Genomic DNA, 22,886 nt, shown 5'->3' on the forward strand with positions numbered 1-22,886 from the left:
AATATTTTATCTATGATAGGAACATAGTGTTCATGAGAGGAAAGAAAAAATTAAGTAGTTATTTTATAGAAACGTAACTCTTTTAGTAGTTCTGTATTAAATATTATTTCGAAGATATTTAATGAAATCTATTATACTGTTTTTCCCTTAGAAATCTATAAAAAATAATTCAAATTTCTATCTTCAATGGTTTTTTTCAAATATTTCGTAAAACGATAAAATATAGTTTCAGACTTTCAGCTTATAATTAAGCATTCCTTACATACCGCTTGTAAGAGTAATAATTAAAATTCTCTGTAAATATTATAAACCACATTAAATTAACAAAAAAAAAAAAAAAAAACTATAGTAACATGACAAGCATGCAAACGCGTTGATCTACATTTGTCTTTAAAATTATTGACATGGGTTTTCCATATAAAAAATTCACGTCCCCTTTTTCACCCCCTTAGGAGTAGAATTTTGGAAAATACTTTCTTATCGGATTCCTACGTCATACAAAGAACATGCCCTCCAAGTTTCCAGTCTTTACGATTAGCAGTTTTGGCTGTGCTTTGATCCGCCAGTCAGTCATTCAAGACAAAGCATTTTATATGTATAGATATAAGAAAAAAATGGAGTGATATAGTTTTTCACTATTAAACTGTGTACTTGGGAAAAATTTCAAAAGTTAGAAGCAGAAACTATAATTAGTTTCGCTCTTAGTATGACTTTTTCTAAAACTTTTTATACTTTAATATCAGATTTTTTTTCCTTTCCCTATATTAGACATAGTGTTTCAGGATGTATATTTTTATATACTGCCCTTCAAAACCTAATTTAATTTTATCAAATATCTGTTTTCCTTTTTCCAAGAAAACAAATAAAAATAATATTTATTTACAGCATAGATACTGCCAATGATTGAGCAAAAATATCCAACTAGTTTGTACCAAAGAAATTGGCAGTATTATAGAAGCTTGAAAATGTCCAGTTAACTTTTTAAAGGACAAGCTTTTATTGGAATAAAAAGTAGAAAATAATTTTATCTATGAGCCACTCATACGCGACTATTTGTAAAAGGTTGAGGCGCTTGATATCAAGAATGAATCGAAAAATAATTAGTCATGTGGAGTAGATGGGGTGTTCCGATTCATTTTTGATATTTTAAATTGAGCGCCTCAAGCTTTTGCAAAAGTTGGGTATGAGTAACTCATAGATGAAATTATTTTTGACATTTTAGTACAATAAAGGCCTAAAATGTATTTTTTATTAAAATTTTTTTGTGATTAATTATGCGCAACCAGCTTTAATGGTGAATTCCTCCACAGCCGCTCAAAACTTTCATCAATGGATGGAAGCTGGTAAATTGTATTAGGTCTTCAAATCTTACGCGTCCTGCTAATTATGGATTCAATCAACTTATACTGTAACACACAAAAAACTATTTGTTGATGATAATCAACTATTAGTACTCTGTAAACTACCGAATCTCAAAGATTAAAGGTATTTATCCTTTTTTTAATGGGAATAAAAACAAAACGGTGTACGGTATCAATGTCATTTTAGACATTGTATCTCCAAATGTTTTCATAAAAATAATCGTTTCTTCGACACTTACGACATTGACATATGTAGGTTATTTTCATTTCTTAATATATGATTCAGTTACACTTCCATAGAACACGTTCATAAACTTTGACACAGAGTTACTTTAGCGGATTAAAATTATTATTATCGGAGCCACATCTTATTGTATAGTGATGGGGAAATCTTCGCCAACTCTTACATTACTTACAAACGGTTCGAGATAAAGCGCTGAAGTTTTTATATTTTCAAAATCAATTATTATTCGTCTTCATAAAATAATATGAGTGAGGTATCACTAAGTCCCCAATTTCATTTAAAAAAAACTTGCCCCCCCCCCCTAAAATACGCAACACGAAAATGCATTTTATTCTCTTCAAAATTATTTTATTATAATTTGTTGATGAAAGAAAATTACCAAAAATATAAGTTTATGTATGTACGACACGCACTTTATTACTTTTTTGCCACTTTTTACAGACAGAGCTTTCCTAATATTTTCCCTAATATAAAATATTATTTATATAAAATCGAACGTAGTTTCTGCCGCGACCAAAATGGCTCAAATATGAAAAATGTTCATCTGATTTACGCGATTGAAAGTCACTCAAGTTTCATAAAAGAATTGTAAATATCAATTCGGTGTTAAAATATAATTTAATATTCCATTAGGAATAATAAAGGACAATTTATCGTTTTCAAATTTACCTGCAAATTCATAATTAATTATGAAATAATTCCCAATAAGTAAAAATACAATTGCACTTTGATTGTTAATTCTAAAATGAATATCTACATTCTACACAATATAAAATACTATTTATTATCTGTGTAATGAAATTTTAATTTGTTTTAAACAATTCCTAGTATCGCATAGGTACCGATATAAATTTAAAATCATTGTTTAACAAACTCAACAAATGAACAGGGCGGAGCCCCTTTGTTAACTTGTCAGTAAAGGAAGTTTTTCAACATTCCTTTACATTTCAAGGTCAGGGCAAGTCATTAACACAAATTTGGAGAAGAAATGCGTGTGTGCGTGTGTGTGTGTGTGTGTACGTACGTTGTTATTTTTTACTTAAATGATATCGGGCAACCAAATTATTATATCGACTTCGTTGAGGTGTCGATCGAAGATTATGAACGGCAATATGATCCGAAAAGAGTTTCATTTGGTGGAGTCGTTTCGAGTCCGTCGAGTTTTAAAGTTTTTAGATTTTTTATATCTGTTTAAAATGCTGGGATGTTATTCGTGTGGACCACCAAGGGCACACAAAATCCTACCCATGGCTTCTTGGTATGTTGGTAATTCATTTATGAAATTTTATTGATTACTCCAATTGAAGTATGAAATGATTATTATCTCTTAAAACTTAGCCCGTCAGCGTAGAAGTATTATTTCGTCAGAAGAGAAGTATTATTTACACAGCCGTACTTCATTTTATAATTTAAACTTTCAAGTTAATTTTACTAACATCATAAAGTGAAGCCATACTTACTTCATTGTTTATTTAACAAGCATGTTTTTTATTATTATAAATTATTTTTGTCACTTCATCAAAACAACTACCGTCGCACAGGTAGAAAAATTTATTTAAAAAAGAAATGGTTAAAAACTTGGCAGAAAAAGTTTCCAATCTCTATGTAGACGACAAATATGATACATTCTTTGATTTTTCAAATTGGTAAAATAAGACCTATATTTTGCGAACAATATTTACCATTGTTCAGTGAAATTTACAAAATTTTAAAAATTTCCGATAGATTTTTCAGGTACGGAACCCTAAACTCGCACTTGAATTATATCTAAGAACACTGTCCATAACATTACCTTTTTCTTTAGAGCCTTCTCCAAACTGAACCGATTTTGAGAATCATCGCCTACTTTTTAGTTATTCCAGGTACGGAACCCTAATCTCGCACTTGAAAAATAGCTAAGAACACTCTCCAATAAATTACCTTTCCAATGAAACAGAAAAATGGTTGCTTAGAAAATTGGCAATTTGGTACACAATGTTACCAGAATTGGACATTACATAATGTTATTGTATTTTAAATAAAGTCCGAAGTGCAAGAGATTTTTTCTCGAAGCAGGTTTGTGGCATAGGCCGATTATCCTTATTCATGACCATAAGCAGGAGTTTTCTAGAAAAGGACGCTTTCCTAGCTAATAGTATATTGAGAATTTGTTATTATTTTATTGTTTTTATGAAATGTCGCTGTTATAATTTGGATGAACTAATAATATACAAGTCATATTTGAGTCCTTTTGGGCTCCTCGCCAAATTTTTAAGCCTTCTTTAGCTATAGCATTATTTTGCCCATTTTTACCTTATTTTACGTCACATTTTAAAGTACCTATTTATGCTGATCTTTAATAGTCTTAACATTCATATGTCAAAACTTAATTTCAAATTTACCCCTTTAATTGACACCTATTTTTTGAAAGAGGGAATTTTATTAAGGCGTTTCTACATCAAAACGACAGTTTTACCAAAATTGTGTGTCAATTAATGAGTATTCAATACGTCTTCTGTATAAATTTCAAGTCGATTCTCTATCCGGTTTCCGATAAATTAATTATTAAAGACAGGCCTTTTTACATGGTGGTAAGTGCTTCGTTAATAAGTGCTTTTAAACATGTTTCCATTTACAGAAAAAACTTAAAAATATTCCTCAATTTTTAAGCTTTATACCAAAATGAAGAACTGCATAAAAATGAAAACCTTTTTTTGGTAAAAACACTAACTTTGATAGTTAATTTCTCATAAACTGTACAGATAGATATGAATTTTTCACAAAAGGCATAAAAGGACGATTAATTGATAAATAAATTTGAAATTTTTGGTATCATTTTCATTTTTACGGTATCGAAATACCTTAAGCAAATCCATCGTTTTTTCATTTTACAGTCATTTATATATTTAGGTGTTTTGTCAGTTTTATGTTGTAAAAGCCTAGCCCTGCCATTTCATGTTTCTTGGAAGTCAGTTAAAACGACGTAATGATTTTTTTTTAATTTAATTTACGGTAAATTTAATTTTGAATATCAAAAAACATCTCATAAGTACAAACAACTTTTTGAGTGGCATATGTGGCTTAAGATAAAGTCTGAAAAAGAGAGAACAACCTGTTACATTATCAAAATCTAATTAATAATTTATTAGAATACTTTGTATTGTGGTCTGTTCAGTTTTGTATGCCATTATTACATGTACCATTGTATTTGTTAAGACCCTTATCACATAGGATAATAGTTGAAAATTTTATCCATGGTAATACATATAGATATTAGATACATACACGCATTGTTATATTATTCATTTTCTAAAAATACCATCTGAATGTCTTGTATATTGTGTGATATAATACAGACTACTTATAATACCTATAGGTTCTAAATATTTGATTGTCCTCCAAGTAATCTACTCAAATTTAAAGTTATTAATAATTGATCAAATGATATTAAACAGCCTTGGGGAATCAAAATAATAATTCAAGAAATACGTAATAGGAGACTGAAAATTACCAATTTAACTGCTCTTTAGGCTTTGTATATGGTTTTGAAAATCTGTTGTCTAAATAAGGCAGCAGTTAAGCTGCTATAAAAACCCAACAAATCTGCAAACAATCAAACCATAATTAAGGGGAAAGCCAAAATAATGATTCGGTTTTCAATAAGCTTAAGAAAATTCTTAGGCTTCTTTAAAATAAGCAATGTAAGCTTTTTGTGTAGAGTTTAATTTATTTTTATCTTTTCAACCCTATTGGTCATCTTCGAGTTTTGGTGTTAAAAATAAATGTTGGCAACTTGTCAAGATGTTTCAGTTGACATCAAATATGAAACGTTTGTTTTATATGTCATCGTTTTATTGTAAGAATTGTTAGCTTATAATAAATCCAAAGAGATTGTAAACTGTGGATAAATTGTTTTCTTAAGATTATAAACTAACATTGCTTACGAAATTGTAACCTTTGTGCATTTCAAATTGTTGAGTGTACGCTGATTGTTCGAAGAAGTTGTTATTCTATAATAACAAAATTAATAAACTGATCTTGTTAACGTTATTGCTTAGTTTTCTTAAGTGTATAACATTAGTCGCATAAAGGAATACATAAATTAGTCATTCTAAATAATTCTTCAATAACAGCCCCGATTTAGATTTTTTTTAAATGTTTCTTTTTTATATGTTGTTTGAGAAACATTTCAGAGAGCGGAAATAATCTGGAGAGGGAACAAGTAATGTCCCGACTGACATATCAAAAAAATATATAAAAAAAGACATTAAAAAAAAACATTAAAATCAGAGATGCTATTGAGTATTTACGAGTAAAAACATGCATTATAATAAGTTTTGAAATACTTATATAGGTAGTATTAATTAATTTAATAAAAAAAAATAAAAAAATACTGACAAGGAGTTATAATCGGAGCGGATTGAACAGGGAAGTGGAATGATAACTATCAAAAATAACGTTGGCAAACAAAAAACAGCTTATGTTCGACATTCAAAACGAGTACACGGCTCATAAGGAAAATAACAAGAAATCGAAATGAACAATTAAAAAACTGACAAATAATAATAAACTTAAAAAGAATTTAATTAATTTAACTCTAGTACTAATAGAATAATTTAATTTAAAATTTAATCAGTTCATTGATAAATAATTTACTAACAATGAAAATCCGCATTTATAATCTTTTTTGGTCAATTTTCTTTAATAAACCAAATTAACAGTAATTGCATGGGAAACACAAAATGTATTTTGTTGTATTTGTGCATATTTAAATATAATTAACAATCTTATTGTGGGTCTTGAATGGGATATATTTAAAAAAACAATGCATAATAAAGCCTACAGAAATGGCCGTCTTAATTTGAATAAGTATAGTTATGCACAATAAGTCTGCCTATACTACCGTAAATGTTATTTATAGTAGGAGAGCTGTTAAACAATTTGAGGTAAGTTCTTGAGACACTACGGAAAATTTTGTAACTGTCCTTGAAGGACCTCTAAATAAGATAGCCGAGACCTGGCTGCAGGGAAGCGGCTCCCTACCAACCCCTGAATTTTTTTTAAACAAATTTCTTTATTAAAAAAAGTTATGAGGCATTTTGAAATGTTTTTATCCTTGAGTAAGATCTATAAGGAATTGAAAAATCATCAAAATCAAGGCAGACCAATCAGACGGGTCTAATTGTTAACCAGACTGTTGAAAATGGTTTTATGTACAAATGCAAAAACGTTCTTGAGGCACTTTGGGATTTTTGGAGAGTAATAAAGATACTTAAAGACAAACTATTTTGACAAACCTTTTCACCTGCAAGATGATCGAGAAAGTGTGACCTATCAGTCGGATCTAAAGACTGATAGGTCTAACTTTATGATTTAGCAATTCCTTAAGGATACAACTTAAGAATATAAAAATTTCAAAATGCTTCATAAACATTTTTTTTTATAAAGAACATTTTTTTTTAAATTCAAGTGTTGGTAGGGTGTCGCTACCCTCCAACCAGATCTCGACCATCTTATTTAGGGGTCCTTCAAGGGGACAACCACAAAATTTTCCATAGTGCCTCAAGAATCTAGTCCAAATTGTTTAACAGCTCTTAGACTATTAAGCATTCATGAAATTATTTAGAATAATTGGGCCTACTAGATTATCCGAAATATTTTAAATATAGTGAATTCATGACTGTATACATATATACGAACATATTTGAGTTGAAAATATAAAGCGCCATATAATTCTATTGAATATAATATCCATCTAAATAATAATTTTAAAATTGAATTTAAAACGTTACATTGGAATATTAAACTGATACGATGAATTGACCTCATAACTCTGTGGCAAACAATTTATCATAGATATTCCAATATGTATATAAATTGTATGTAATATATAACTGGTTATCATTCTTGGTATTTTCAATATACATTTTGTATTTTACATCAATTGGTTTCATACGTACAGGTTGTTCAAAAAAATTGTGCAGAAATATGAGTGCAAGAATTTGTGAAATCTAACAAGTATTTACACTATTTTAGCACCTATTCCAATCATATATGAAAAAACTAAAAGTAAAGTAAGCATTATAGGAAAAGGAAGAAATGCACAGTATTCCATTAATTAAATAGTAGGGGAATCCAAGAGGGGATTTGGGGTGTAACTCGAGCTCGTGAGATTAACACATGAGAGATTGCTTGGACCTTCCTAAGTACCTCCACCAATTATTAGCATTAGCCCTTATTATACGGACGCGCGCGAAAGCTAGAAGATCAGATAAGTAAAAAAAATCAGATCAAGACAGATATGTTAACTCGAGCGCAGATTAAGATATGATGAGTTAATTACATGCTTTAAAGTGGACATTTCAATCATTTGGTGATTTAAGGGTGATGCAAGGAAATGGGAGGCTTACAAAGTTGCAAAGAAATACACTACCTGTAGTTACTCCAACGCGGTCAATTTTTTTTTTAAAGGAAACACGAAAAACATACAATCTAACGATTTCCGCAAGCCACAGCCTCTAAATCGCAAAAATACTTTTGCGCGAGCAGTGTCAATCGAATGTATATTTTATAGTGATGTACCGGATCATTAAAAATGTATGCCTACGAATACGAATACTTACACGTATTTTTAATGTGGATTTAATGGATCCTAAATATATACTCAATTACAGGTTCGGTGTCGGTGCGCTCGACTTGGAAACTATGTACAGTTTAGAAGCAGAGGTAAATACGGTATGTTTGGAACTTGCATAGCTTGTGTTTTGAATCTATTAGCAATGAAATAATAATAATGTTTGTTTAATTAAGAAACACGAAAAACGAAAGTTACAAGATAGCCGGCTTTGTCGACTAGTGGGAATATCACTAAAAATAATTAAGTGTAAGTGTCAAAAGAAAAATCAAACCATCGAATTAAGAACACTCCACAAGGTTTTTGTCAGGTTAAGGTACAACATGGCCAGGACATCAAGCTGAACTTCCAGTAAGAAAATCTTATACTCCCGAGTTAATACACGTGTCTATTTTCACAATGCAAATTCGCCATGATCTTCCGTCAACTCCAAATCGTCCGTCTGAGGTATGGGAGCGTCGTTGGGGTCCACTGAACGTCCCTTATGAAAGTCTGATGCGTCCGAGCTACTTTTTTAACCTTCCCGCACGGCCAACCCCGCTTCCCAAACTGTATGATTAATATTATTATTTATTGTTTTTTGTTTACTTTTACTCATGCATACGATATTTATTTACATCATGGTCTATTCGACTATATTTGATGTAATATGATACATACAGGTCTAGAACTCGAATAGCCTAATTTGCAGGGCGCTTGACATGAATCCAAGAAGTCCGGGTTCGAGTCTTGGTTCTAGTGTCTTTTTTTCAATTCCCTTTAAGCCTGATTAATATATTTCCGTTGTCAGAGATACGTGTGACTATTACATTTTCAACATATGAAGCGCTGGAGTTACTCCAAAGTTGTTTTTTTACTTTTTCTAAGGACTGATCCTTTCTCTGCTACAAAATTCATCCATCCCGGAATGTTAGAAATGGCAGGTTATACATTTGAGATTTATGTCCGAATTATTTAAAGGGTACAACATGAAGTTAGGCCAGAACAATTTATGAAATGCAATAGAGTATTAAGAAAACGCAGATCAAATCGGATCGTCAAACGTGATGGATTAATGGTTTTTATCAAAATTGTATTGCAAATTTTATATTCCAATATTTCATCCGTACCATTATATCATTAAAAGTGTTGTGGTTTTTCTATGGTTCTTTTTTAAATTCCCGCTATAAGAAGTGATTTTAATGGGTCCGATTTTCGAAATCGAAATTTTCAACATATCTTTACGTTTCATGGTTAGGAAAAACCATTAACTCTAATTTGGAGAAGAAATATACGTGTGTGTGTGTACATTTGTACCTACGTACGTACGTCCGTAGACATTTTTTCGACGTCGAGCCCTTTCGAGGCGGATGAGCTTTTTCTTTAATTTTATCCTAATCGATATAGCGCGAACAAAAAATGATATCAAATTCGTTAACGTGCCGATCGAAGAGTATTAACGGCAAAATGATCCGAACATCTTCATAACATTTAATCAAGTCCTTTCGAGTGGGTGTGTGTGTGTGTGTGTGTGTGTGTGTGTGTGTGTGTGTGTGTGTGTGTGTGTGTGTGTGTGTGTGTGTGTACATATGTACAAACGTACGTACGTCCGTAGACAATTTTTCCTCGTCGAGTCCTTTCGAGGCGGATGAGCTTTTTCTTTAATTTTATCCTGATCGATATCGCGCGAACAAAAAATGATATCAAATACGTTAACGTGCCATGCTGATCGAAGCGTATTAACGAAAAAATGATCCGAACATTTTCATAACATTTAATCAAGTCCTTTCGAGTCGGTACAGTATGTATATTTTAAAATTTGTTATACCTTTTTATTACGCTGGGAAGTTCGTGTTGACCCTAAGGGTCGCACCAAACTCTATCCACGGCTTGTTTGTTTTAACTGCCCGGTTCAATAATTGTATTAGAAAGTTGAAAAAAAAATTGCGCAGCACATCTTGTATCCATCTGAACATTGTGGTGCTTAGTTATGTATCAGCATTGCACATTGTACATAGGTTCATATAAAATATACATATACATCTGTTATTTAATCGAAGTTTTAATTAACGATATTTATGTGTTAGGTGGATATACAACAATCATTTTTGGAATATAAAATAGAAGAAACAATTATTTTAAATATTCAATTAATTCAATTTAGTGTAATAATATTTTAGTATTATTGATATAACAAGTTGACAAAATACATCACAATTTACTTCCGTTATATCTATTATTTAAAAGTGAAAACAAATGTATTAAATGTTCACATTTCAGTCAAAACATTAAAATATTACCGTTTTTTACTTTATTAAGCCTCTAAGGCTCGATTATACATCTATCGATTATGCAAACGCTTAGTAAATGCTTAAATAAGTGGAATATCAAATCAACTTAAATTTAATATTGCGTTGTTCAAACTATATTTACTTACTTAAATACGTTTAAGAAAAAAATATTTGTACAGGCTATGATTTTACGAACAGGGTATGGAAGACAGTTTTAACACAAACATTCAAATATGAAAAATTATGGTGATAATGTTACAGATACTCTTTAAACTAAAACTAACGTTCTCAGGGTAGTTACAGAGCATTTTTCGTTCATAAAGTAGTTTAAATCCACTCTTGACATCTAAACAAGTCGACAAGAACCTAAGCGCAGTTTAGAATCGTGAGGTTAGAGTTTGGATTAGTATGCCTATTATAGGGAAATAGTATGATCTCTTAAATCTCTATTAACGACGTTTTCATATTTAAACATTCATTAAATATAATTTCTGGCGGTTCATTTTTTGTGTTAAAACTGCTTCTAATAATTAAAAAAACAAATTGTTAGTAAACCATGATTAAAATCAATTTCTACCTAAATCTAACTTTCATACATATAATCTACTATATCCATGGGCGTATGAATTAGGTGGGTTTAAGTTTAATGACCCTACACGTCCTATGCCAATGACTTGATATTAATCCATATTTTTACATATTTGTTTTATGCATCTGGTAAAACAGATACATAACAAATTTTGAACTATTAAACCGCCTAGCTAGTCAGCTAACAAACTTTTATACTAAGGTAATTTTAGAAAGAGTAGTAAACCTGATAGAGCGTTGTCCAAACTATTTGGGGCCAATCTGTATAAAAAATTTAAAGCAATTTTTTAATCCTGTAAAATATCTTGTGTAAGAGAAGGTCTCCAATTTCTTTATTATCTTTATTATTATTATCATTATTATTTTATTTTGCATCATTACATTTAGTATTATTTGTAAAGTTCATCATACATTCAATATCGTGATAAACTGTGAATCGTTTGAAAAGATGCTTAAACAAAATTTAAGCAATACATAAGGGACTTACAAAAAATTATTAGAATAGTATAATATTTTAGAAAGCTTGATATTTCGATATTCTCTAACTTATCGCTTGAATAACGTTTATGCATTTTGACAAACAATTTAAGAGAGTTTTCAAAATTTACTGTTTTTCTTCGTTTTATGTATGCACAGTTACGAAAAAATTTAAGGAATACTCGGTATTAAATTTTTTGTATAACACTTCCTATTCGAGTATTTGAGCAAACAACTTATGCGATTATGAACAACCATGAATAAAATTATACCTTTCCTGTTCTTTGCGATGTATTTTGAATCAAAGAAATGTAATGGTAACTTCATCTCCATTCTTAGACTATCTGATACGTCTCCTCGAGCAGTAAAATATTGTGAGACGCTATTTCGAACAATATTTTCATGGCCGAGCAAATTTTCATTCATTCTGAAATTAGTTTCTCGATGAGAAATAAAACCGACATATTTAGCATTAACGACTAGCTAAACGCGTCTCCTTTCATTAGTAGACGATCTAAAATTGACTATATTTTTTTGAAATATCTGCGAACTAAAACCTGTTGTAGCCTTTCTGAAATAAAGTCGTGGCAGCTTATGCATTCTATTGAGACCAAAGCCTCCCTCCTTCTCTTTAAGAATGCGGAATAGGTTTACGATTGAGGATGTGGTACTGGTTAACACTTATGAAAGTTTAAGCCTTTCTGAAATTACTCTCTAAAGCTGCGCTTGGACGCAGGCCAATTAACTAGGAAAAATGTTAACTTAACTTTATGAGTTATTGTATTGTATTTATAGCGTAAAAATTTTGTATATTTTTAAAGATTGCATTTAAACATTAAAAAACGTAATCAAATACACTTACAGATAAATAACTTTATGTTCTAAAAATATTATTTTAAAACGTTTAAAAAAAATGTACAAATAAAATTATTTAAATTTCATGCTTACCTGGATGTGTAACTTCGCATGGTAGTACAACCGTTTCATGTTCAATTACTTTAAATACTTGGCTCGATGTTTTAAATGTTGGCAAATCTGGTCGTGAGTTAACTGTGAATTCTGCAACTTTTGCACCATCTGTAAATTAAATGAAAATACACTTAAAAACTCATTCTTTACATTAAAATTTTTATATACTAATTAAATAATGAATAAATTTTATAAACTGAACAATTTTTTATTTATTTGTGCATTTCTTTTGATGTAAATGCCAAAAAAGATTTTTTAAATAAAATTTGTAAAAATACAAGTGAAAATAAGTAGTTGACTTTGTTAATTGTTGAAATATCCTGTTTAGACTGTGTTGAATATCAGTCCCGAACGCCGATTTGTATATATTTCGAAAATTTTTTGAGTAAAATTTATTTCTCCGATCATTTGCTTAAAAACAAATTTATAAACAAAAATAAAAAATAAAAAAAACTATTACCTGAAGCTTTCTACAAACTTTCAACACTTTTGGAAAAACCTACCCTGATTTGCGATCTCACTGCAAATCAATGATATTTTCGAAAAAAAGTTTCAAACATAATTTGTTTATTTTTTCAGAAGGGAAATCTTTTAATTAAAATGTTTATTCTGTCTTTTTCGGTTTACAAGTCATTTTACATTCTAAGTCCAAGGATAGACGGATTTGCGGGTAAATAAATAGGCCTAATAAGGTGATTTTATAAACTTTACCCAAGTTTTTTTTTAGCATGAATATTTCTCAGTCTTACAAACTTGGGACTTAACTAATATATTTTATATTTATGGAGATAAAAAGTGAAAACTAACAGTAGCCTTAGTTAATTGCTGGAGTATTCTACCAATGTCGAATATCAGTACTTGCATTATTTGGTTAATTAGATAATTTTAAAAAACAAAAACATTTATATAGGATTTTTGGTATTCGAAAATATTCTGAAGTATTCTTTAAAACAATTTCACCTTTTTAACGAATTTCTTTAAAAAAATTTTTTCTTTCATTTGACTTGATTAACACTCAAACTGAATGATTCACTTGAAGCTACCTACAAATTTTCAACACCATATCTTTTATTTTTTTTGAGAACAAGGAAACTAATGTTTTCCCCTGATTTACTTTCTCACGGCAAGTCAATAATATTTAGTAAAAATTTAGTGGCAATCATAAGTTGTTTGTCTTTTCATAAGAAACATATTTTACATTTGAACTTTTGTTTCATTTCTTACAGAGACTTATACCTTACTAACCTATGACATCAATTGTTTTTTTCGTTAATGAGTTCTCGTGATGACAGATAGATACAGACGAGCAGACTAATTAGATGATTTTACGACGCTAAAAGATTGTATGTATGCATGTTGCAAAATTCATCAAATTCAGGAGTTATGCAAGAAAATGCATTTTTCTCCGTTTATGTTGCAGAGTGCCCGTGTTGTGGTGGCCTAGCCGCATAAGGTTTGTTCGAAAATGAACACTTTGCTCTGTATTCTAATGGCATTAACTTTATCATGACTCATGTAGAAAACTTTAAATTTAAACAATGAATAATGATGTTTTCATTCAAGAAATTCAAATTTTATATAAACTGAAAGATATTTCTTAAATATTTTGCAAAAACTGATCCTATCAATAAAATTAAACGTATATTTCATTCTTTCAAAAGCTGACACACTTAACTGACAAAACAAAAAACAGGAAAACAATTGAAGATTACAAATAGAGACATAGATGAAAACAAAAAAATTGAAAAATTGTAATTATTACTGTCACTGTCGGTGACATTTCATTCATAAAATACAGTACTTTACACTTAAATAATACAAATATAATTAAAAAACTTTCAAAATATGAAGGGTCACTTAAATAAATAATATATAAATTTGTATACGGTGAAATATATCAAAATGGAATGAGAAAAAAAATACGACATAGTAAAAAAGTGAGATAGCACTAATGAATGATAATAATAATAGGCTGAGATGATAAATGTGATGGTATGTAAGAGCACACAATAGAGAAAATATAACAACAAAAAATACAAAGAGATTTCTGATGATAATTGTTAACCAACCATTAAATTTCAAAATAACAATATTTAATTATGATACAACTGACAAAAAATTGTACTGAAACACTGAAACATAATAACACAGTAACATGGGGGAATAGTTATTCTCATTTTTATATACATTACTTCGAATAGTACCTAGGTGAGCTAGCGCTTGCAGTCAATTATTTCTGATCAATTTTTCTATTAAACCCAATATTACAGTAACTTTATACATTACAGTATGCATCAATTTCGGTAGTTCTGATTTTTCTCAGACTTGATTATGATGTTAATCCAATGAATACCTTATTTAAGTTTGTGACCTCGAGCGCCGAACGCGCCGCATCTTTTTCAAAAATCGAAAAATCCGTGAAAATTTTGGATTTTGGCTATTTTAACCCAAAAAGACTATTTATTTATGAAACCTTTTCAAAAGGTTTTTAAAGTAGACTAAATTTGCTACAATATAAGACGAGAATGGACTCTGTAGCCCCAATACTTTCTGAGATAAAGCCTTTCAAAATTTAACTTTATACGTCAAAGATAACGTTAAATCCGGTAGTTCTGATTTTTAGCAGACTTGTTTATGATGTTGTTCAAATGAATAATCCAAGTTTGTGACTTCGAGCGACGAACAAAACTTTGTCAAAAATCGAAAAAACCCGTAAAAATTTTAACTTTTTTTCAGATTTTGGCGATTGTAACTTTAAAAGGGTAGTTTTTGAAGTACCTTTTCAAGATGTTTTTAGACTAAATTTTGTACATTATGAGACTATTCAAAATTCATAATTTATTCTCACTTCGCAATTTTTTGCAATATTTCAATTTTTGCATCATCTACTCTAGCTGGAAGTAGTTCTACTTACCTCTGACGGAGTGTGCTAGTGTTGTTTTGGGTCAAAATTATTTCAAAACGATAAAATATTGCAAAAAGTTCGAAAAAATGATTTTTTAAAAAGAATATATCGGAGAATATTGGGTCTACAGAGACGATTCTAGTCTGATATTGTAGCAAATTTATTCTACTTTAGAAATAATCTGAAAAAAAATTCATCAAAAAACTAGTCATTTATGGTTATAATCACCAAATTCCAAAATTTTCACCGATTTTTGACAAAGTTACGTTCAGCGCTCGAGGGCACAAACTTGAATTATTCATTAGACCAACATCATAAACAAGTCAGCAAAAAATCGGAACTACCGGATTTGATGCAGACTACCCCGTACTTTCATACGACAAGGTTACTGTATTTTGAACTAAATGAAATATCGGTTAAAAGAAGATAGACCAACTTAACATAACTCAATGATTTGATTTTCATTAATAGGTGTTGATTTAGCGTTAGTTGGAGTGTAGTTTTTGTTAACGAGTCTACAATCTGATGGAAATTATGATATTATGTTGACATATACACAGTATATTGTACAAGTGGCGCCACGCGTACCTAAATAAGTAACGTCTCTAGAGATATTTTAACTAACAAACGTAAAAAGAGGGGTGATTTAGTGTAGTTGAAGTTGTCGAAGGTATTGATAATTCAATTGAAGCAAACAATTTTTTATCAAAATAAAAAATGATTTTAGCTATATTCATTCGTGTTATTTTGCAACAAAATATATACGATAAAGTCGCATGATACTGGAACCGAAAACGAGTCGTCAGTGAGAAAGATCTCTTAAAGTCTACTTTATTATCCGAGAGATTTTAAGTAACAGGCATTGAAAGACACTGGTAACAATTCTAGTTTTATGACTTTAGCGCTAAATATTCAAGAATACGATTTTGATAAACTTAAGCGAAATAAAATTTTACAAAGACAGTTCGTTACAAGATCGCAGAAATGGAAAAAGAACCGCTTTCGGGGGGTACTGTAACCTAAATTTTATTATTGAAATTTGTCTTTGTTAAACAAAGAAAAAGTGATTTAAGTTTGAGAGCGTTAATTTGTGGAAGTTATTAACATTAATTAAACACATTTTAGTTGCTTAAATGTGTTTAATTTAAGAAAAAGTGATCTCGTTTTAATGTCTGCGGCTTTCTTGTGAGTTTAACTGAATAGAGTAGCTATCTAGCTACAGGGTTGACCGGAGTGATAGAAACTGTATCAGGATAAACGACCATGAAAATTTAAATCATTGAAAGGACGGAATTGATAATAGGTGGTTAAAATATTTAGAAAATGTGATGAATAAATTGGTATTCTAAAATGTGTGCTGGCATGTCCGGGTGGCACACCAACCTCAAAATCACTAAATTTGTAAATAATTATTGTAATATTGTGTTATTCTTAAATATAAATAAATAGAAGTAAAATATAATATAAATGTGAGTTATTACCTATATATATGCAAGTGATAACATGTTTTGGAAAACAATCTTTATTATTTGAGTGGTAACATCTTTTTGGCAAAATGCTTCCCGCTTACGTTTTAATATGGAGTGTGGAGTAAAAGGACAATCATCTCTGTATATAAAAAGTGTCCATCGTAAAGCATTAAATAATGTATCAAAAGTGTACATTTTAAAACATGTGCTCAAAGTAATAAGAGTAGGATAAATAACTAAACAAGTTAATAGAGTAGGATAGCCAAATTCACATCGAATCATCAGTGGTCATCAGCGCCTCTCAAAGTAATAACAGTAGGATAGATAACTAAACAAGTTAATAGAGTAGGATAGCCAAGAATCATCAGTGGTCATCAGCGCCTTTTTAGTTGGTTTTGGAACTATAATCTAACAGCTTATCATGGACACTTTTGAAAATGAAGCCCCATATGAGAGAGTGCTCCTTTTACTCTACTCCATACGTTTTAACATCTTATTCAATAGCCCTGTATATGCATGTAAATATTGGTACTCAAATTTTTCCTCTCTCTCAAACAGTCCTATTTCAGTTTGCACGACCCATATGTATCACAATTTCAAACCGATAACTAGATTTGTTTGTAATTTAAGGGATCTAAAACCAAAATTAATAAAAATTCTGGTTTCGGTAGGTGAAGAAAAAACACTTTATAACAGAATGTATTATCATTCATAAATTATTTACTTTACTTTCATTTGAATTTAAACAAGGTTCATATCGCATTGGTTAAAAGAGATTATGTTTATGAACCCACAAAAGGTAAAATGTGTGTTCAACTGCTTTTGTTTTAATAAATTTAAGGTTAGTAAATTTACGAAAGCTCTCTAAATTTTTCTGCAATTAAAATCTTTATATTTTAATCTTGCAACAAATTTAATATATTATTGTTATTATGAAAATTTAGTAAAATTAATTATGTAGTTTTAACTTGGTTGAAAAAAAAAACACACACATCTCTTGTAAAAAGCTTACAAAAATGTAAACATTGTATGTGACATTTATTGTATTGTTTCGTTTTGAATTTTAATTACCTACTCTTTATTTCAATTGTGTATGTTACCGTATGTTAATTAATTTTAGTGTAACCACATTTGAAATGACCAGTTCACTCTATTTAATAAGCTTCTACCGTTTATACCACAGTCACAAAGGTAAGTTTCAACAATTTTATTATTAAAGCTGATCGTGGTTTACATTCTCTGAAAACATTAAAAATCAATTTTAATGTTATCAAAGAACGTTAATATCATAGTTTTTTTTTATATAACCCAGGAAAATAATGGTTTCTCTGTTTAAAAAATCCAATTATAGTTTTTTCACTGGAATTATTACCTAATATTATTTTTATTTTAAATATATCGTAAACTATTGAGTTTATCTCCAATTTAGATATTATGAAATTTATTTGTGAGTTAATTTTATATAAAAAAGGCTCTTTACAAAATTACCGAGGATTTCGAACAGTTTTCGAAATCAACACGAAAAATTTCTAAAATATTTTATAAAAAAAAAACTATTAAAATAAAAATAAATATAAATATTTAAAATTTGTTTAAATATTAAAAATATTTTATTTTAAACTTAACATTTTTTTTTTTAAATTTAATTTTTTCATATTTTTGGTTATTTTGAGCCAAATATCTTGAGAACTATCACTACGAATATTTTGTTATTAAAATGAACTAATAAACAAATTTTATACAAAGTGACATAAAACTAACAGGTTACGAGATATTTGAAAAAAAAAAACTACCTTCGCGACCTTTGATCTTGAATAAGGATCATTTCTCTTCATAGATCATTTCTTGCATGTAAATGATGATAATCCTGGTAAAAAACTTCACTTGGATATTTTAAGCAGATAGGCTGTTTTTTTGTCTTATTTTGTTTGTTACATGGTATAAAAAGCCTTCTCTATGTGAATTTAACTAGCACTTGACTAGTTTCTAACAAAGGAGTTTCTGCTTGCTAAAGTACGCTTAAAAATACCATTTTATTCGAATTTTTTTTTTTTTGATATTATTGTAATAAATAAAATGAAAATTCTTTAAAATTTAATTTTAATGAAAGCCTATTAACAATAAAGAAGTAACCAGCTTAACCGAAAATATACCCCAAAAAGGATAAAAAATAATTGAAAAACCTTCTGGTCTCCACTTCTTCCACTAAAATCTCGATTAAATTATCACTTAACAATATTACACAAAGTAAACAAACACAACAGCTAGAAAAAAACTTTTGCAGAATATATTATTAAAATTATAATAATGATATCATAATCTCAAACATTTATTTTAGATTACATAGAAAAACGGAAACAAACAATATGTTTTGTGAATTTAAATAAGTTACAAGATAAATATATGTATACTGCTGCCTTATGCTTATAACTTTTGCATAGGTACGTACATTGAAAATATAATGAGTACCTAATGTTCTTTGAAAGTGTAAAAAAAAACTTGCCGGAAAATTTTTGAAGTGAAAACTTCTTTAGCGGCGTTGTACACTTTTTTTGTAATGGGTAAAAAATGTTAAACTCGCGTCAGGACACGTGGCCTGATCGAAAAACCGTACGACTATGTCACAGTCAGTACACCGGCTCTCGCCCGATCACTGAAGTTAAGCAACATTGGGTACAGTCAGTACTTGGATGGGTGACACCGCTTGGGAACACTGTGTGCGGTTGGCTTTTTATTAAAAATAAATTTTTTTTTGGTTTTGGTTTTTTTTTTAAGTGAAGGCTTCTTTATCGGCGTTATACACTTTTTTTGTAATGGGTAAAAAATGTTCGTTCATGAAATTGTCATGTTTGTGTACGATAGCGCAATAAATAAATATTGTATTCTACCACATAAATGATAGTAATTTTATACTGATAATTAAAGCAATTCGTGCAAAATTATTCCCTGGCCATTCCAAAATATCAAAAATGCACAACGTTAATATTCAAGTTTTCACTTCTGCCGGCACTCCCAGAGTGCAACCCGTCGTTTTTTTTTATATTTGTTTGCGCTGGGATAGACTTCTTTGTCAACGTTTTAGGTCAAAGGGGCCTAAAGGACGATCAGATAGACGAAGTCTAATAGATGGTCAGGTAAAAGGGAAAAAGGGGGCAGAGAAATTGAAACCAAAGGAGAATATGATGTGGTGGCATTTGATAATAATGTTACAGCAGTCCGGGTGACGGCTAGTATAAAATATATAAATATAAATAAACTGATTATTTAATGATGAAAAACACCAATTGTTCAAAATAACTTCAACTCATCATGAAGCGAAATTTCTGTTATTTTTTTTGTCTGAAAATTTGAGGATTAAAATGAAAAGTTTGGTTAATGATAATTTCGAATATTGTGAAAGTTAATCCGATCGACCCAACTAACTATATGATCGATACTAAAGCACAAATTTTTTTGTTTTAATAACCGGGCTTTGAAGAAGCAGTGAAAGATAGGAAAAGTGGTGGTAGGATTGGACTAAACTCTCGATCTATAAAATCGAATGCGTCCAGATTTTTTAATTCTTAGGATCAAAGGTCGATATATTAAGATATGCCTATTCAAGACTGTTGCTATACCAATAGCACAGTACAGTAGTGGAACTTGAGCATTATTGGAAGATAAGAAAATTACCCATTGAGTTTCGGAAGAAAAATTTTGTGCAAAATTTTAAGATATAATGAGGAAGATGGAAATTAAAGACCAAGAACTATCTTCAAGCTGAGACAAAGCTACGGTAAACCGATCGTTTTCGCGATAGACCATATAAATTTTGAGATATTTCTACAAATATAAATTTTATCATTTCAGCAGCTTTAACTACCGGTTTTTGTGGTATGCTGTGATTGACAAGACGCTAACTATTGAATGATTGCTCAAAATGGTTATTATAGATCAGATAAGGGAATTACCTATTTAAAAAATAATAATAATAATAATAATAATAAAATTATTGCTCATGTGATTTTCCCTATAAAAATCTTATGAGAAGCTAATTCGGAATATTTCCCTATGGTATAACTTTTTTTTTGTGGTTTCCTTTTAAGGAACCTCCTTTTCGGTATGCTCATCATTTGCTACATTTAGCCCATACTCTAAATGAGATTTTCTCTTTAAAATTCTAGTCGAGCTTTAGCTTTTATTGATCTATTGAAAGTGTAAGAAAGAATCTTTCTTTAAGGTAGTTCCTCCGCGACCGTCCAGTCAAAAAGTTTTGGACTAATACTATCATTCAGTGCCTTAACTGTGCTATGACTATTATACATATACCATATATTATTTTCACAAGACTGTAGTTCCTCACTACTGTTTCTAGTATACATATAAACACACACACTATGACATATGCCTTTAACATTAGTCTTCATATCTTTTCCACAAAAATCATCGCTAAAACGAGTTATTTATTTAAGTTTTTTATCGAAACTATATGGTAAATAATTTTTATTTTTATTTATATATTTTCTAAATATAGTATTCTACATTATATTAGTTTTTCATAGAGATGGTGGACGTCATTCATTGGTAAATAAATATAATATTTGTAAATTTGTGTATTTTTATACACTTCTCCCATGTACACGTACAATTGCTAATATCTCATGTATGGCATGGTAAATCATCTTCTAATTTTAACAGCAAGTGTATTATGAATTAAATATTTTATATTCTGAGTTTTGAGAAATTCTTGGAATATCACTTTCGTGTAGGTACTACCTTAAAGTAAAGATGAAGTTTTAAAGAACATTGTGTACTCATACTTGATATAACCATTTCATGAATAAAACACAGTTTTGGTACCTTAAATACATTTTGCATGTATCTAGACACTACATCAAATGAAAAACACAAAATACTGTTTTAGTACCTACCTATAAGAACGAACGACTTACAGTTAACGAACGTACATACAATGATTTTTATACACAACGTTTTGGCAATGAGGATTTAAATAAATTTGTGTGTACCCAATTATTTTCCGCAAGTGGTCATTTAGGATTCTTCTCAAACACCAACTTGAATTTATTTAATTTAATATCATTTTGAAAATGGTCATTTTTGTAAACTAGAGATGGTCATTTCAAAATGACAACACCAAACTATAGTGGATGTATATATTTAAGAGGTATAATATTTTATTTTGTAAGGCTATACCAAATTCATTATGTGGTTTTTTCGTAGGTATATTCCTAGTCTAGCTATGTTAATTTAATGTTATATGTATTTTATTAACGATGAAAAAGGGTGTATATTTTATTTAAAAATAATGAGCTGAACATGTTTTTGAAACGTTCTTTGTTTATTAAGTTTCTATATGTTTATAATAAGCGTTTTTTATTTTATTTTTATAGTCTAGACATTTCAATACGAATTTAAACGTCTTTGAGAATTATTCTTTTAAATAATATCTTTTACGGGATATTTTTTATGGGATGCGTTAGTCAAACTAAGTCCTCGTGGCAGTTCGGTTCATTGATGTCTAGTTAATTTAACATACAAAATAAAATAGTATACCTCTTAAATGTATACATTTACTATAGTTTGGTGTTGTCATTTTGAAATGACCATCTCTAGTTTACAAAAATGACCACTTTCAAAATGATATTAAATTAAATAAATTCAAGTTGGTGTTTGAGAAGAATCCTAAATGACCACTTGCGGAAAATATTTGTTTATACACAAATTTATTTAAATCCTCATTAACTGCCGCTAGGTGGCTCTGCAGATGGTCAGAACCTCAGCATAAGTGGACCATCAATGTTTTTTTTGTCGTTGGGTTGGACATCAGTAAACTGACAGAGCGCCTAGGTACTAAACGTAAACATGATTTTTTATTTTATTTAATATATTTCTAAGGTTATTGATAGAATTGCAACCACTTCCGATTGAAGAAGTTTTCTTAGAATTTTAAAATGTTTTTATGTTGGCTACCAATGGGAGCAAAAAAAAGT

General features: G+C 29.6%; 1 protein-coding gene across 1 annotated transcript in view; it reads right to left on the reverse strand.

Annotated features, from left to right (window-relative positions):
* The window catches only part of LOC123290887 (limbic system-associated membrane protein), a 156,938-nt gene extending 143,782 nt beyond the window's left edge, over window positions 1-13,156 (reverse strand). Inside the window, exons 1-2 of the mRNA XM_044871247.1 lie at window positions 13,150-13,156; window positions 12,502-12,630 (exon numbers count right to left, since the gene is read on the reverse strand). Of these exons, the coding sequence (XP_044727182.1) occupies window positions 12,502-12,630; window positions 13,150-13,156 (136 nt within the window). The remainder of the gene's footprint in view (window positions 1-12,501; window positions 12,631-13,149) is intronic.
* Window positions 13,157-22,886: the final 9,730 nt, after the last annotated feature.

Source organism: Chrysoperla carnea, chromosome 1, assembly GCF_905475395.1.
Source record: "Chrysoperla carnea chromosome 1, inChrCarn1.1, whole genome shotgun sequence".
Taxonomy (NCBI): domain Eukaryota; kingdom Metazoa; phylum Arthropoda; class Insecta; order Neuroptera; family Chrysopidae; genus Chrysoperla; species Chrysoperla carnea.